This window comes from Panthera uncia, assembly GCF_023721935.1.
Source record: "Panthera uncia isolate 11264 chromosome A3 unlocalized genomic scaffold, Puncia_PCG_1.0 HiC_scaffold_11, whole genome shotgun sequence".
Taxonomy (NCBI): Eukaryota; Metazoa; Chordata; class Mammalia; order Carnivora; family Felidae; genus Panthera; species Panthera uncia.
This window is the reverse complement of record NW_026057578.1, coordinates 23,343,558-23,357,837: the sequence shown is the minus strand read 5'-3', so window position 1 is coordinate 23,357,837 and position 14,280 is coordinate 23,343,558. Positions and strand designations below refer to the sequence as shown.

General features: G+C 52.5%; 3 protein-coding genes across 4 annotated transcripts in view; 1 reads left to right on the top strand and 2 right to left on the bottom strand.

Annotated features, from left to right (window-relative positions):
* Window positions 1-4,337, top strand: part of MMP24 (matrix metallopeptidase 24) — a 31,768-nt gene extending 27,431 nt beyond the window's left edge. Inside the window, exons 8-9 of the mRNA XM_049650918.1 lie at window positions 343-609; window positions 2,932-4,337. Of these exons, the coding sequence (XP_049506875.1) occupies window positions 343-609; window positions 2,932-3,269 (605 nt within the window). The 3' untranslated portion in view covers window positions 3,270-4,337. The remainder of the gene's footprint in view (window positions 1-342; window positions 610-2,931) is intronic.
* Window positions 4,338-4,865: 528 nt separating this feature from the next.
* On the bottom strand, window positions 4,866-6,670 carry MMP24OS (MMP24 opposite strand). Its single transcript, XM_049650923.1, has 2 exons — window positions 6,595-6,670; window positions 4,866-6,510 (listed from the first exon to the last, which is right to left on the bottom strand). Exon 2 carries the CDS (start codon window positions 6,505-6,507, stop codon window positions 6,334-6,336), a length of 174 nt encoding a protein of 57 aa, XP_049506880.1. The 5' UTR covers window positions 6,508-6,510; window positions 6,595-6,670; the 3' UTR covers window positions 4,866-6,333.
* Window positions 6,671-7,425: 755 nt separating this feature from the next.
* EIF6 (eukaryotic translation initiation factor 6) lies at window positions 7,426-13,831 on the bottom strand. 2 transcript variants are annotated; one of them, XM_049650919.1, is made up of 7 exons: window positions 13,732-13,831; window positions 13,384-13,502; window positions 13,181-13,266; window positions 11,448-11,623; window positions 10,720-10,896; window positions 10,328-10,521; window positions 7,426-7,685 (listed from the first exon to the last, which is right to left on the bottom strand). In XM_049650919.1, the coding sequence occupies exons 2-7, from the start codon at window positions 13,488-13,490 to the stop codon at window positions 7,586-7,588; spliced, it is 840 nt and encodes a 279-aa protein (XP_049506876.1). In that variant the 5' UTR covers window positions 13,491-13,502; window positions 13,732-13,831; the 3' UTR covers window positions 7,426-7,585. The 2 variants fall into 2 exon arrangements, with proteins under 2 accessions (XP_049506876.1, XP_049506877.1); XM_049650920.1 differs by having other exon boundaries at window positions 7,426-7,700; window positions 10,340-10,521.
* Between the last annotated feature and the right edge of the window lie 449 nt (window positions 13,832-14,280).

The window sequence follows — 14,280 nt, the reverse complement described above, 5'->3', positions numbered from 1 at the left end:
AAGGCATGCAAAGCCACAGGAGTGGCTGAGGACGCCTGAGAGAGAGTTGAGGAGCAATTCACATGAACGAACAGAGGGTGCGGCACGGAGGCTGGGCAGCATGGGGCCGGTTGCCCAAGATCTGCAGTGACTGGCTTCTGGCTTCTTGCCCCCATGCTCTGCCAGGGCCAGGGAGCCTCAGTCTCCCTGAGAGGCTGTCAAGCAGGCCTTGCACTGTTTTCCCCGACACTGTGGCTCTGTGAATGACTTCAGTCCTAGCAAAAGATGGACAAGTGGCACCAGCCACAACCTCTGGCATTGAGTGACTGGGAAAGGCTGATCCTGGGTTTCTCTTGGCTACAGGTGACAAGTACTGGGTATTTAAGGAGGTGACGGTGGAGCCTGGGTACCCCCACAGCCTGGGGGAGCTGGGGAGCTGTCTGCCCCGAGAAGGCATTGACACAGCTCTGCGCTGGGAACCTGTGGGCAAGACCTACTTTTTCAAAGGCGAACGGTACTGGCGCTACAGCGAGGAGCGGCGGGCCACGGACCCTGGCTACCCCAAGCCCATCACTGTGTGGAAGGGCATCCCACAGGCTCCCCAGGGGGCCTTCATCAGCAAGGAAGGATGTACGTAAGGGCCTGGCTGGGTGGGGAGTAGCCCAATTTTATGTAGGTCCCAACAGGGCCCATGGGCATACTCTCAGGGTATCCAAGTTTGAGAAACGGTGTCTAATGGTAAGGACAACTGCCTCACATCTACCCATGTTCACACAGTAAATTAATTCTCTTACCAGCTACCAAGCCAGGCTCTCATCTGCAGAGATGACTCACATTTGAGAGATGTTTTCATAGACTGACTTCACTCTTTCAGACAGCATTTCTCAAATAGTGGACCTCAGATGTACTCTAGGGCTTCCTCGAGTTATCAAATCTGAAAAGCAATGATGGATACAGGTGCTTTCAAAGGTGCCTTTTTTTTTTTTTTTTAAACAAGGCTTGAGGGCAGGAAGATGGAAAGAGAAGCCTTTTTTATTTATGAGACATTTTCTAAGCTCCTCCTGGAGGCCAGGCTGGGAGCTTCCCAGCAGACTAGAAGCTTCTCAAGAAGAGGGGCTGGGTGTTGCCAGGTGCAGGAATCCATGAATGTTTGTTAAATACATTTCCCGTGATCTGGTCAAAAATACAGACTCTGGAGGCTGGCTGACTTCACATCCCGCCTCCACCACTTACTATGAGTTTGAGCAAACCATTTAAGTTTTCTATGTCTTCATCTATCAGATGGGGATAATAATGGTACCTACCTCATTGGGATTTGTAAGAATAAGGTCAATTAAGTAGAGCACTTAGACCAATGCCTAGCACATGATCCATGCCATGTGAGACTTAGCTGCTATCATCATCATCATCATCATCATCTTGTTGGTGTGTTTTAGTTTATGTAGAATGACAGGTGTCATCCATTCTCTCCACAATAATTACTGAGAGCCAAGTTTTGTGGGAGAGCTGGGGAAGGAGCAGAGAATAAGACTTGCACTGCATCCCTGGCTCCCATTCTAGAGGCAGAAAACAACTAAGGTGGCAGCAAATGCTCTAAGGGAAAGAAATGCAGCCGAAGAGCTATGGTGGGGGTGGGGGTGGGGGGTGCTGGGGAGGGCCTGTTAGAGAGGGTTCGTCAGGAAGGGCTCTCTAAGGAGATGTCACTGGTAAGAAAGCCCAAAGTCTCGGGGGAAGAGCTGCTACTGATGGCTCTCCTGTGTACCTGATGCTTTACACACATGGTCTTGCTTTCTGGGAGCCTCAGAGACAAGTGACATCAAGGACTTTGGCCAATGAAAGTCCCAGAGTGGGGAGCCAACCAATAGGAGAGTCTGAGTTGCTTTGCTGTCTGTACACTGTCTGGGCCATGAAGGCTGTTGCTGGGAGCCTGGTGTGGCTGCCCAGCCCCTCCACCTCCTTTCTCCTTCTCCTTCTCCTCCTCCTTCCCCCCCTCCTCCTCCTCCTTCTTTTCCTTCTTCTTCTTCTCCTCCTTCTCCCCCTCCTTCTCCTTCTCTTTCTCCTTCTCCTCCCCCTCCTCCTCCTCCTCCTCCTCCTTCTTCTTCTTCAAGTTTATTTATTTTGAGAGATATAGAGACAGTGTGAGTAGGGGAGGGGCAAAGAGAGAGGGAGAGAGAGAGAATCCCAAGCAGGCTCCAGGCTATCAGCACAGAACCCGATGAGGGGCTCAAACTCATGAATTGTGAGATGATGACCTGAGCCGAAACCAAGAGTCAGATGCTTCACTGACTGAGCCACCCAGGTGCCCCAGTCTCCACCTCCTTTCTTTCTAGCCTCTTCCCCAGCAGTGTCCCCAGCATCACTTCCCCAGCATCTGTGTTGTGATTCAAGCCAAAGAAAAGCCACAACTGTGACAAGGTGGTGTCTGCTGTCAACCAAAGGAGAAACCTGGCTCCCTGCCTCCCTTGCCTCAAGCAGAAGCTAGACTGAGGCTCTAGAGCTATGAAGGCAGTGCTGTCCAAGCCATAGTTGGGAACTTGATCTCACCAATATGGGCAGGGTGGAGGAGAGGGTTATAAGGTAGGGAGGCACAAATTGAACTTATCAATTCTACTTAAAGCCCCTCAGTGGCTTCCTGGCACCTGTGAGATGACAGGCCAGGCTGCTCCAGGTCCCGGGCACACCTCTTTGCAACCGTGCAGGTCACACTCTGAGACCCTGTCACACTGTCGGCAGAATGTGCTACACACTGCCCTCCCCCCACCTGCAAGTGATCCAACACGCTGCTCCCACCACTTCATATACCCACCCCTCCTTCAAAGCTCCTCTGGGACGCCAGGGTGGGAGAGGCGTCCTTCTTCCACACTGCCACAGCACCCTATGCCCTCTCACTCTGGCCCAGAGCAGGTGCAGGGCAGTACCTGGGAGTAGTGATGCTGGACCATGTTTCTGCAGATTACACCTACTTCTACAAGGGCCGGGACTACTGGAAGTTTGACAACCAGAAACTGAGTGTGGAGCCAGGTTATCCACGCAACATCCTACGTGACTGGATGGGCTGCAACCAGAAGGAGGTGGAACGGCGGAAGGAGCGGCGGCTGCCCCAGGACGATGTGGACATCATGGTGACCATCAATGACGTACCAGGCTCTGTGAATGCTGTGGCTGTGGTCATCCCCTGCATCTTGTCCCTCTGCATCCTGGTGCTGGTCTACACCATCTTCCAGTTCAAGAACAAGGCAGGCCCTCAGCCTGTCACCTACTATAAGCGGCCAGTCCAGGAGTGGGTGTGAGCAGCCCAGAGCCCTCTCTGTCCACTCGGTCTGGCCAGCCAGGCCCTTCCTCATCAGGGTCTCAGGGGCAGCTCTGGCCACTGCCCACCGGGGCCAGAAGGGCCCTAGGCCAGGGGTCGTGCAGCTGAAGTGGTAGGTACATTGGCCTAGGCTGAGCATGAGGCAGGGAGTGATGGTGGCTGTGCCCCAGGGTGGGTGTCTGGCAGCCAGTTGCCAGCCTTCTGTCCTGGGTGAACTGCTCCCTACGCAAGGGAATAGGCCAGGCCCCATCAGGAGGCAGGGACCATGCCAGGAGGAGGCCCTGTGGTCACTGCATCCTGTGGTTATCAATGAGGCACCACAGCTCTGTTCCTGGCTGGACCCAGCACCTTCTGTGGAAGCCAGCACTAGCACTCTCAGCCCCCTCTGGGAGATGCCACCAATCCTGGTCCCCCTTTGCCAACACCTGCTGGTCAGATGTCCCCCTGCCCCCACCCCACTGTCCTCCAAGGCTACAAACAAGACCCCTGCTGCCAACATGGCGGGCAACAAGCCCGGGTTTCCGCTGCTGGCATACAGCAGATCCCTCAGGAAACCTGCTCCACATCAGGGTCTCCTTTGAGATCTAGGATTTAGGGTCACATGTTGCAGGCAGTGCTGTGGCCCAGCGGGGTCTGACAAGGACCCAGCTGTCACGTCGTGAATATTTAAATGTCCTGTTACTACTGTTTTAAAAGTCCCATTCTGCAAAGGCTGTTTGAGGCGTTAGGTGAATTAGAGGTGACTATCTTGGCGATGAGGCCAGCGTGGCCGGCCCTTCCCCAGGAGACAAGGACCAAGGTGCTGCTAAGGCCACTCTAGCGCCTAGACACCCCAGGAGCTGGACCTGCTCATGAGGCTAAAGGTCTGGGGCAGGAGCTGATCCCACCTCTGGAGGCTGATCTGAGTTCTGACTATCCTCCACTTCTCTGTCCCTCTCCCCATTCTCCCAGTCCCCAGCCCTGTTGCTTATGGCCTGGGGCTCAGCCTGACTAGCTAGGTGAGGCAGAAATGGCTCCAGGCCAACATTCTCATGGCTTTGGGGTTAATGGGCCCAGGGCAGCCTTCTCAAGTGTTCAGAGCCCACACCCCCAGTTACCCTGAGGCCAACTCAATCTCTCAGCTTGGAAGCAGTGTTTATACAAGCTTGGCCCTTGCTAACCCTGCTCACTGGGCCCATCTGCCTGCATTGCAGTCCCAATCCTAGGGGCCCATCCTTCACAGTCTCTGGAATTCCTAGGGCTCAGCTTGCCTCACTCCAACCCAGTGGAGGCAGCCCTGTTTGTCACTGAAGAGCCCTAGGCAAGACTAATGGGTTCAGTGATGCCCACTGGCTCTCTGCCAAAGCCAAAAGGTGGTACATCTTCAGGGTGCTGGCAGAGTCTCCGATGCCACTCTGGCCCTCTGGGCCTGCATGGGCCTCGCCCCTACCCTGTGTCCTCTGGGCTTTGGGTTGGCTTAACCTGTAGCAGACAGGGACTACTATTGCCCTGGGAGCTGTCTTGAGCAAAATCTCTCTTGTCCCAGAGGCACCTATGTGGGTCCACTATGTTCCCAGGCATCATCCTTCTGTCTTTTCTCATTTTGACCAAGGGCGGGCTCCCTGGGGTGGGTGGGGAACAACTGCAGAGATATTAGTGATTCATAGGTTTGTATAGTGTTTTATACTTTGCAAAGCACTTTATTAGCTCATACCTGTCCACTCACATGAAACTCGTGTAGGCCCTGGGAAGCCTAGGGTAACTCTCACCGTGCCCTCAAATGAAGCACAGAGAGATTGTTTCTTGCCCAGGCCATCGGGTGGGCTGGCTGGGCCTTGGGTCCCCACCTATGGACCCCTCTAGGGTCCAAGATGAGATCAGAAGTGTCTCTTTTATCCATCTTTTCCTGGCCTCCCTTCTCCCCTTCCCAGTCCCTCTACACTCCTCAGGTTGGTGCTCTCTCTTTTTGAAAGCTCTAGGCTCCCCAGGCTCCCCATTGGCTCCTGGTACTACGAAGGCCAGCTGAGAAAGAGCAGGAGATGGAGGCAGGCAGCTCAGGCTGCAGATGTGAGGGATGCAGGGCCAGGCCCAGAGAGGGCTCAGCCTGGAGGCTTCCAATCTCGGATTCTCCTGTCTTGTGGTCATCTGTTTGCCCATCACCCCAGGACAGGGCAGACAGACAAAGGGGCACTGCACTGGGGACCCCAGAGCCCAGCTTCCCCTCGGCCCGGGGAATATCACAGCATTTCAGTGTCGGTCACATTTTAAACTGATCAGCCTTTGTATAATGTTTTTTAAATCATTTCTAAATAAAACAAAAATACAGAGTGTGTTGTTTTCTTGGGATATAGGAACAAGGATCAGGTTCTGGGAGTGGCCTTAAGAAACTTCTGGGAGAGGGGGAACAGGGTGCTTTGGGGTATCTGGGAACTGTCCCATGCATCTCATCTACCAGCCCAGCAATCAAATGTCCCCTCTCTCAAAAAGGCTGGCCCCAGAGGCCTAGTGTTACTGGGGTTCCTGGCACACAACCTGATAATGCCTCACTGGGATCCAGGATTGGCAGAGCAAGCCCCCCTAGGAGAAGTACAGGGAGGGTCACTGTGGCAAGGTCTTCTCCGAAGCCAAGGCACATGGTGCCATAACCAGGGACAAAAGCAACAGCCCGGTTCTTAGCAATAAGGAACAGACGAGAGGCGGTGAGGTCAGCAGTCTTGGGGTCTTACCAGGAGTCCTGGCCTGGTTCTGGAAGCCAGGGCCAGGGAGGGCTGCCCCAGAACCCAGACGGCTGGAGAAGCTGTAGGGTGGGGGTGGGCACGAAGGTTTAAGCTGGTTTGGGTGCAGGCTAAGAAGCGAACAAATTCGGAAGGAACTAGAGGCGAGCCGGTGCCCCATGGCGAGGCTGCCGAAGAGGCCCTGCCGAGACCTCCTTCCAGTCCTCCGTGATCTATCTCCTCGACTCTCCGAGCCTGTCCTGGGCGCCGGGGTTGGAAAAGGACGACAAGAGAGGAACATAACAGCACAACGACAGTTGGCAGCTGGCAGTAACTGCGGAGGGTGTCGAGTCAGTACCAGGAGGTGCAGGTGATGAGGAAGCGCACATCGTCCAGTGGCCCCCAAGGACTGGGTTCAGGCTGGGGCCGCTCAGGGGCCTCGGGCGCCCCGGGTTGGGGCTGGGGCTGGGGCTGGGCCTGCACGGGCTCTGGGGCGCCCTGGCCGCCGCTCAGCCGAGCACCCATCGTCTGCAAAGAGAAGCCGTTAGATGCGGGTGAGCTGCACGCGACCCGGCCGTCCCGCCACGCCCCGGTCCGACCCTCATCTCTCACCGCGAGAGCCAGAGAGCCACGGGTCTCCAAGGTCCCAGAGCCGGCGACTGCACTCCGCTGGCCTGCGTACTTGCGCTGGGAGGGGCCGGCGTCGTGACCTCACCGCACGCAGGGCCCGCCCCCTAGCCGCTGCTGCGGGGTTGCGGACCCGACCCCACCCACCAGTAACTGGCCAATGCTGCTCCAACATCCCGGGGCCCCGCCCCGCACACAGCAGGAGACTGAAGGAGCCGCCCCAGCAAGCCACAAAGGACTCATCCAGACGCTTCCTGGCTCCACAGGCACTGTAGCTAAGGGAGGGCGCCTGCCAGTTTTCTGAGAATCTCCATGGCACCTGGCAGCCAGACCAGCAATCTCCATCCACCTTGGTCAAAGAAGACAAGACTGCCCTGAAGCCAGGTGCTCCAGACCCCTTACAGGTCCTCATTCGGGCCTAGAGGAGAGCTGGAACAGATTCTCATCTCTTAAACCCCAGAAGTAGGAGGCTGAAGTCGCATGGAAAAGGCTAGAACTACAGTAGAGAGTGCTTCCTCCTCTTGCCCTGGGACAATCATCAACCCCCATCCTGATGATCCCGGGATGAGGGTGGGAAATTGTGAGACGTTTGTGTGTGTGTGTGTGTGTGTGTGTGTATCCTACCCACTTTCCCCCAGAACAATGCTAGGGAAGGAGGGTCAACCCCCATCCTGATGATCCCAGGACGAGGGTGGGAAATTGTGAGACTGGTGTGTGTGTGTGTGTGTGTGTGTGTGTGTGTGTGTATCCTACCCACTTTCCCCCAGAACAATGCTAGGGAAGGAGGGTTGCAGGTGGAGGCCCCCAAACAACACATTCAAGAATAGCCAGGCTGCCTTTTAATGGGGGTGGTACAGGAAAGAGAGTGGTCAGTCAGGAGCCGTTAAGGCCTGACAGACAGCACAACATGGCAGATTTTTGAAGTAACTGTAGATTCAGGAGATGGGCACAGGTGAAGAGCTGGGCATTCAGCCACTCACTCCCAGTCAGTTCTCTGCCAACTGGCTGCCTGGCTGGGTGGGGCAGAGGGAGCCAAAGTCCAGAGGCAGGAACCCGCAGAACAGCAATGGAAGGTAGTAACTCAGGTGAGGCTAGAGAGAGAAGGAACACTGTCAGTAGGTGCTTCTCAGAGCATACCCCACCCTTTATTCTTAAGATGCTTGCCTCCACCCTCACCCCTTTGTTCCAGCTCAGCCCTGAAGAGCCACATTCAGAGCCCTTTCCAGATTACACTGCTTCCTTGAGTCACAATCCAGTCAGAACTCTCAATGCTTAAAAACTAACAGTAACTCCTTCCCCACTCAACTCAATTTATTCATTGTTATCAATCACAAACCAGAGCCTCAGAACTCAAGTCCAGCAAACATCAGAGAAGGGAGTAAGGGGATTCACAAGAGAAGGGATGTGCCCAGACCACAAATCCCTCAGTGGCAGGGATGAGGCCAGAACATTCTTCCTGGAGGTAATAAGTACGTATACAGGGGCGCCTCGGTGGCTCAGTCAGTTAAGTGTCGGACTTCAGCTCAGGTCATGTCTCATGGTTTGTGAGTTCGTGCCCCGCATAGGGCTCTGGGCTGACAGCTCAGAGCCTGGAGACTGCTTCGGAATCTGTGTGTCCCCCTCTCTCTGCCCCTCCCCTGCTCATGTTCTGTCTCTCACTCTCTCTCAAAAATAAACATTTAACAAAAGAAAAATTACAGGAGAAATAAAATACATGTACAATTATAAAACTAAAGTGCATACTTTAAAAAAAAATTTTTTTTAACATTTATTTATTTTTGAGACAGAGCATGAATAGGGGAGGGACAGATAGACAGGGAGACACAGAATCGGAAGCAGGCTCCAGGCTCTGAGCCATCAGCCCAGAGCCCGATGTGGGGCTCAAACTCACAGACCACGAGATTGTGACCTGAATTGAAGTTGGACGCTTAACCAACTGAGCCACCCAGGCGCCCCTAAAGTACATACTTCTAATCAACTACCTGACACCTTCATTATCAGCTCTCATGGGCACCTCAAACTCAACAGGTTCAAAACCAAAGAAGGATAATGAGTTTTGGCTCTTCCTTTCCAGTATCCATTTCTGTTCCTTACCTAACTGCATAAGCAAGAACCACCAAAATACTGACCGGTACTGGTCACTGTGGGCAATTGTGCCTGACTTTAAGAGCAGTTTCTGAAGTTTTACCATTAAATACAATATTTGCTGTAGTTTTCTTGGTAGGTACCAATTATCAGATTGCAAAAATTTCTTTCTGTTCTTAGGCTAAAAGGTGTTGTTGTTGTTGTTGTTTTGTCCTTTAATTAAATGATTGTGTATGTACTGCCTTCTTTGTAAGATTCTATGTTCCACAAGGGCAGGGTGGGTATATCTTATTCACCAAATCACGATTTTCTGGCATGTTCAAAAAAAAGTTACTGAACAAATGACAGAACTACTGTACCACTTTCCTGTTGAGACCCTTTCAACTACTCTCTCAATTCTGATTCCCCATCAGAATTACCCAGAGAAACTTATTAAAATAAACCAAACATGGTTGGGTCTCACTCCAGAGTGAATTGGTAACGGGGGGGTGATGCCAGGAATCTACATTAACAAGCATCCCAACATAGACTAAAGATCAAAATCACAGGCCTACAGTCAAAACTTCTTGACATGGGAATTGAGGGTCTTTGACACTCTGACAATATTACCTTGCCCTTTCACACTCTCCATACTTTCCCACCTCTGGGTCTGTCTGAAGTGCTTTCCTACTCCATCTCTGCATATTCAAATATCTACTCATTCCCCTGGGCCCAGACTAAATGATTTGCCCCCAACAAAACCTTCCGGGATACCAGAGTGTTTCACTGGAGCTTCCTGAGCCACCTAAGGCACCTTTTATCTCTTCTTTGAAGGCAGTGAAGAGTTATGTGTGGCCTCTACAACTTCTCGGCTACACTGTGAGCTCCTAGAGGCAGGACACAGGGCTAAGTTGCCTGCCTATCCTACATGGAGCCCTATCGACAGGGCTCAGTGAACATCAGATGAACAAATGAATGAAGGGAGAATGAGGGTAATTTTGCCTGTTGTAAGTAGGGGGTCTGTCACTGGGTACTTGCTCTACTATGGGCATATGAGGTTTCTATCCTCATAAAGACTGCTGGGATACTGGGGTGTGGCATGCCTTGAGAAGAATCCTCAATGGGAAAAGGTGAATATCAGCACCTGCTGCTCCTCCAAAGGAAAAAGAGATTCCAGAGCCTCATACCCCAGAACCTCCAGGGTTAGGCCCAAGATCCCACTTTTTTCTTAAACCCCCAAAAATCCAGACGATTGTGATTTTGATGCAATCCCCACCCCCAACAAGTCCTTTAGGGTCTCCTTAGTTTCTAAGAGCAACTTCCCCTCCTTCCCTCTGCAAACAGCTCTTTTTGGTCTCAGGCTCTGGGCTGCTGGCTGGGGACACCGACACATAAGCACACACAAATTACAAAACAATGTGGTCAGTGAGAAAATAAGACAGACCAGAGGGAAGCTTTGCCCAGAGAGGTGACACTGAGCTGAGTCTTCAAAGATGGGGATGAGCAGATACTCAGGCAATGCTCACTGGCTGTACCTTGTGACTGCTCAGCAATGCACAGGTGTGCCCTCACACACGAGGACCTACCGGTATGAATGCAGTGTGGACCCATCCTAGGTGGCATCTCCCTCCTCTACCCTCCAAAGGCAGAAGAGAGACCCAGATACCTGTCAATGAGGGAATCCCGCATGCTGGTCGCAATGGTGCTAGGCTGGGCTTCGTTCAGCTTGAAGACACTCTCCACCACTGACAGCTCTGTGCTGGTTGTGTCCAAGCCACAGAAGGCACACCAGTCATTCACCACCATCCCAGCGGCAATTACCTCGCTGCCTCGGTTCACAGTGCCTGCCTGCCAAGGGAGAGCTCAGTGTGGATCATGGCACCAAAAGCCACAGTCCTGCCACTCCCTGGCGAGGACTATCCCCAAACCCCGCTCCTTGACCTGCATCCCCAATCGCAAACTGTGACAGATAATAACTCAGATCCTTAACGCTAGGCAAAGGATCTGCCTCAGGAGGAGACAGAGATCAGAGAAAGGAATGCTTACCACAAGGGGGACCTGAAGAAGAGAAGACAGCTCATCTTGGTCTTCAATTGAAGTCTTGGGATGTACCAGTCCTCCCTGATTGCTGAAGACACAGTAGCTTCCTACTAGCACCTGGTCAGCCACTGTCTGTCTGAAGACTTCCACCTTGAGCACATCAGCCAAGATTTCTTCTGTTTCCTGTTAGCCAAAGGCACTGTACTCAGGGCCCAGAACTTCCAGGTCAAGGAACCAGGGGCCCTCCACACCCAAAACCACCCAGGGCTTGGCTCCCTAAGCCCCTCATCCCTCTGCTACCTAGCTGCATATGGAAGCTTCATGCAGAAAAAGCATGAAATACAGGTTGGAGCAGAGTCTAGACCAGCTATGGAGTCCCTAATAGCTGTGCATGCCCTGAGGAGACAGGGGCTGGTCTCCACATCACCCTCTTCCCTCTAACCCACACTCAAGAGCTCAATTGTCAATCATCTCTCCTGGTCCTGGTTACAGGATGGGACGGAGCAGTCTCCCTGATTTTGGAGGATTAATACCCTCCTCAGCTTCTTTCTGGCACTGGTCACACCTCTATTATCACTATTATCACTATTCCAATGAGTGCCTGAAATCTGAGAGCCCAAGTATAAACAGAAACCACAAGAGACACCCCTAAGTCCTGCCTGACAGGCAAGAACAATCTCTAACCACTGACTAGGCGGGTCCTGTGACTCTTGGGCGAAATTGGGCTACCTTACCCTGTCCAGGTCTGGGTGGACCAAGGCCACGTAGTCGTTGCAAGTGGTGACATTGCCCAGGGCTGAGAGCCGCTCCTCCACCCGCCGGATCTGCACTGAGTCTGGGAGGCAGTTGCGAATGTGCTGCAGCTCCTGGTCAGTGGTGTTGTTGGGCACCAGGAGACCATGTCTGTTCCCTAGAGATCCAAATTAGGGGATGGGGCAAGAATGGACCACAAATACACAAGTAGCCTGCTAAGCTCTGGGGGTTTTAGATACAATTCAGCCCAGTCAGTTTCCCCAGGAAAGCTTTAGGCCCAGACCCCAGCCCGCTAACCCACTGATCCATACAACACCCAGGGGACCAGGAGTCCCATTGGGCAGGCCAGAGATAGCCCAGGAATTTGTTCCAACACACCCTGCCCATTTTGCCATCATCCACCAGGAGGGACCAGGACTAACAAGAGCTCTTGGCGTTAGCTGTATATTTTGCTACTTGAAAATTGAGGTAACGCTACACACCTATCAGAATGGCTAAAATTTTTAAAAGAATGCCAATACCAAATGCTGGCAAAGATACATGGAACAACCAATAGGAGTGTAAATTGGTCAACCACTTCAGATTATTATCTGGCATCACCTACTATATAGAATATCCGCATACCCTGTGCCCAACCTGTCCTCTCCTAGGTATTACACATCCAACAGAAACATGTACATGTGTTCACTAAAAGACATAGCAACCCTATTCATGTTAGAACTGAAAACTACCCTAATGCCCACTGTCAACAAAATGGATGAATATAATGTGGTATATTTACACAAAACACAATAAGAATGAACAAACTACAATTATATTGTGACAACAATAACTAAACCTCTGCCTACCTCCACAAGAACACAACTCTTGAACTTCTAAACTGAGTTACACCCATTATATATTTAAAACAAAACAAAACAAAAAAAACAAACAAAAAAAAACCACCAAGCGACAAGTCCAAAGGTCATAGTTAGGGCCAAAGAGTGTTTGGCCTGAATAAGAAAATACTCAGAGGCTAAGGTCATCAGGCTTATGATTTAAAAAAAAAAAAAAAAACTCCCATATGACCCCAATGAACAGAACTAGAAATAAGGGGTGACAGTAAAGGGAGACAGATCCAGCTCCAACAAAGGACCAATGGCCAGACTCAACAGTGCTGAGAAGTAGGGGAGTGGGATAGGGATGCCACTCAGAGACATGGTAAAGCCAATTTAAGACTTAAATGGATAATGAACAAGATGACCCAGAATCTTAGCTTGTCATTTTGTAGAGGCAGAACTGGATCCTCAGAAAGAGGAAGCAACTTGCCCAGAGTCAGTGGCAAGGGAGAGAGGACATTTCCATCTTCCCTCCCAGGTGTGGAGGGAAGGTGTGGTACTTGGTGAGTCACTTGGATCCTTGAATCTTGACTTCATCATTAGATTAGGCCAATAAGGCCTGCCTGCCAGGGTCTTCGTGAAGAAGGATTGAAATCAAGTTTAAGAGTGAAAGCACTTAATGTTATTTGTTTTCCTATGATCCAGAAGCTTTTGCCAGTGATAGTCCCTGATCTGAAAGCACTTAAAAACAGGGTCCGGCACAGGCCAGAGAGATTCTCTTGTTTCTGGAGATAATGGATGAAAGCCGGAAAATCCAAGGGTCACTAGAAGTCCCCTCCAAGGCTACAATTAAAGGCTCTGGGAGGATCCACTCCCTCGCTCAGCGTCTGGCTTACCCACACACATGCGCCCGATGATGCGGCAGCCAGCGATGGACGCGTGCACCACGGGGATGGTATCGGCGAGCTCGCCCTCGAACACACTGTAGGGATGTGGATTCAGTGGTTAAGGAGCTGAGGGGTCTGAGTCCCCGACTCCCAGCACCCTCTCAGCCATCCAGCCACCACACTGCCAGCAGACACCGGAGCTCCCGCCGCACCTGTAGAAGTTCTCCGACCCTCCGATGGCCACCAGGCAGTAGGTGTTGGTGAGTTTGGCAAAGCAGCCGATCTCACAGTTGTTCTCGAAAGACGCTCGGACCGCCATGAGGCCTAAGGGCTGCGGGACCGGGAGTTCAGGGCCAACGAATCCTCTCCCGGCCGTGGGTCCGGGTCTCCCGGCCTCAGCCCTTCACGGCCCGCCGCGACCGCGCCCCTCTTGGCCCCTCAAATCTCAGGTCCCGCCCACTGGACCCCTCTAGACTGTCTAGCCCGGAATCCTCCGACTACCACTCAAGACGCGGGGAGCCCAGAACTGTCCCTTCCGGCGTCCCTCCACACCCGCTCACCAAAAGACAGCAACCCCCGCACGCTTCAACAGCTTCCACTCGGCCCTAGGTAGGTTTCCGTTTCCGCCTCGGCCGAGGGAGACTTCCGGGAGAGCTGAGTGCCCCCGCTTACGCAGGCCGTCACCGTAGCTCCACCCTCTGGGAGGAGTCTATGGTTGCAAGTGTTCCGGTCTGGACCCCACGTGGCCCCGCCCCACGCATGCTCTCATCCAATCATTCCTTCATTCGTTTATTCAGGCGCTTTTTAGGAGGTACCATTGACCGAGACCTGTGGCTGGTTGGATGCGAGGCATAAGAGAGGAGGAGCTAGCGATGTCTCGAAGAAGACGAGTTGATGATGGAAGTATTTACTGAAGTAAAGCCTAAGGAGAAAGAGTAGGTGTGGGGAAAGTGACATGCCGAGCGTTAGGTTTGGGACAGACGTCCAGGCCAAATCTGGAGCCCGGGGAAGAGTGAAAGGCTGAGATTTGGGGCTGAAGCCTGGGGTGGATGACGCCACGGAGGCGTCCAGTAGGGAGAAATGAGACCAGGACAAAGGTCGGAGAAGGA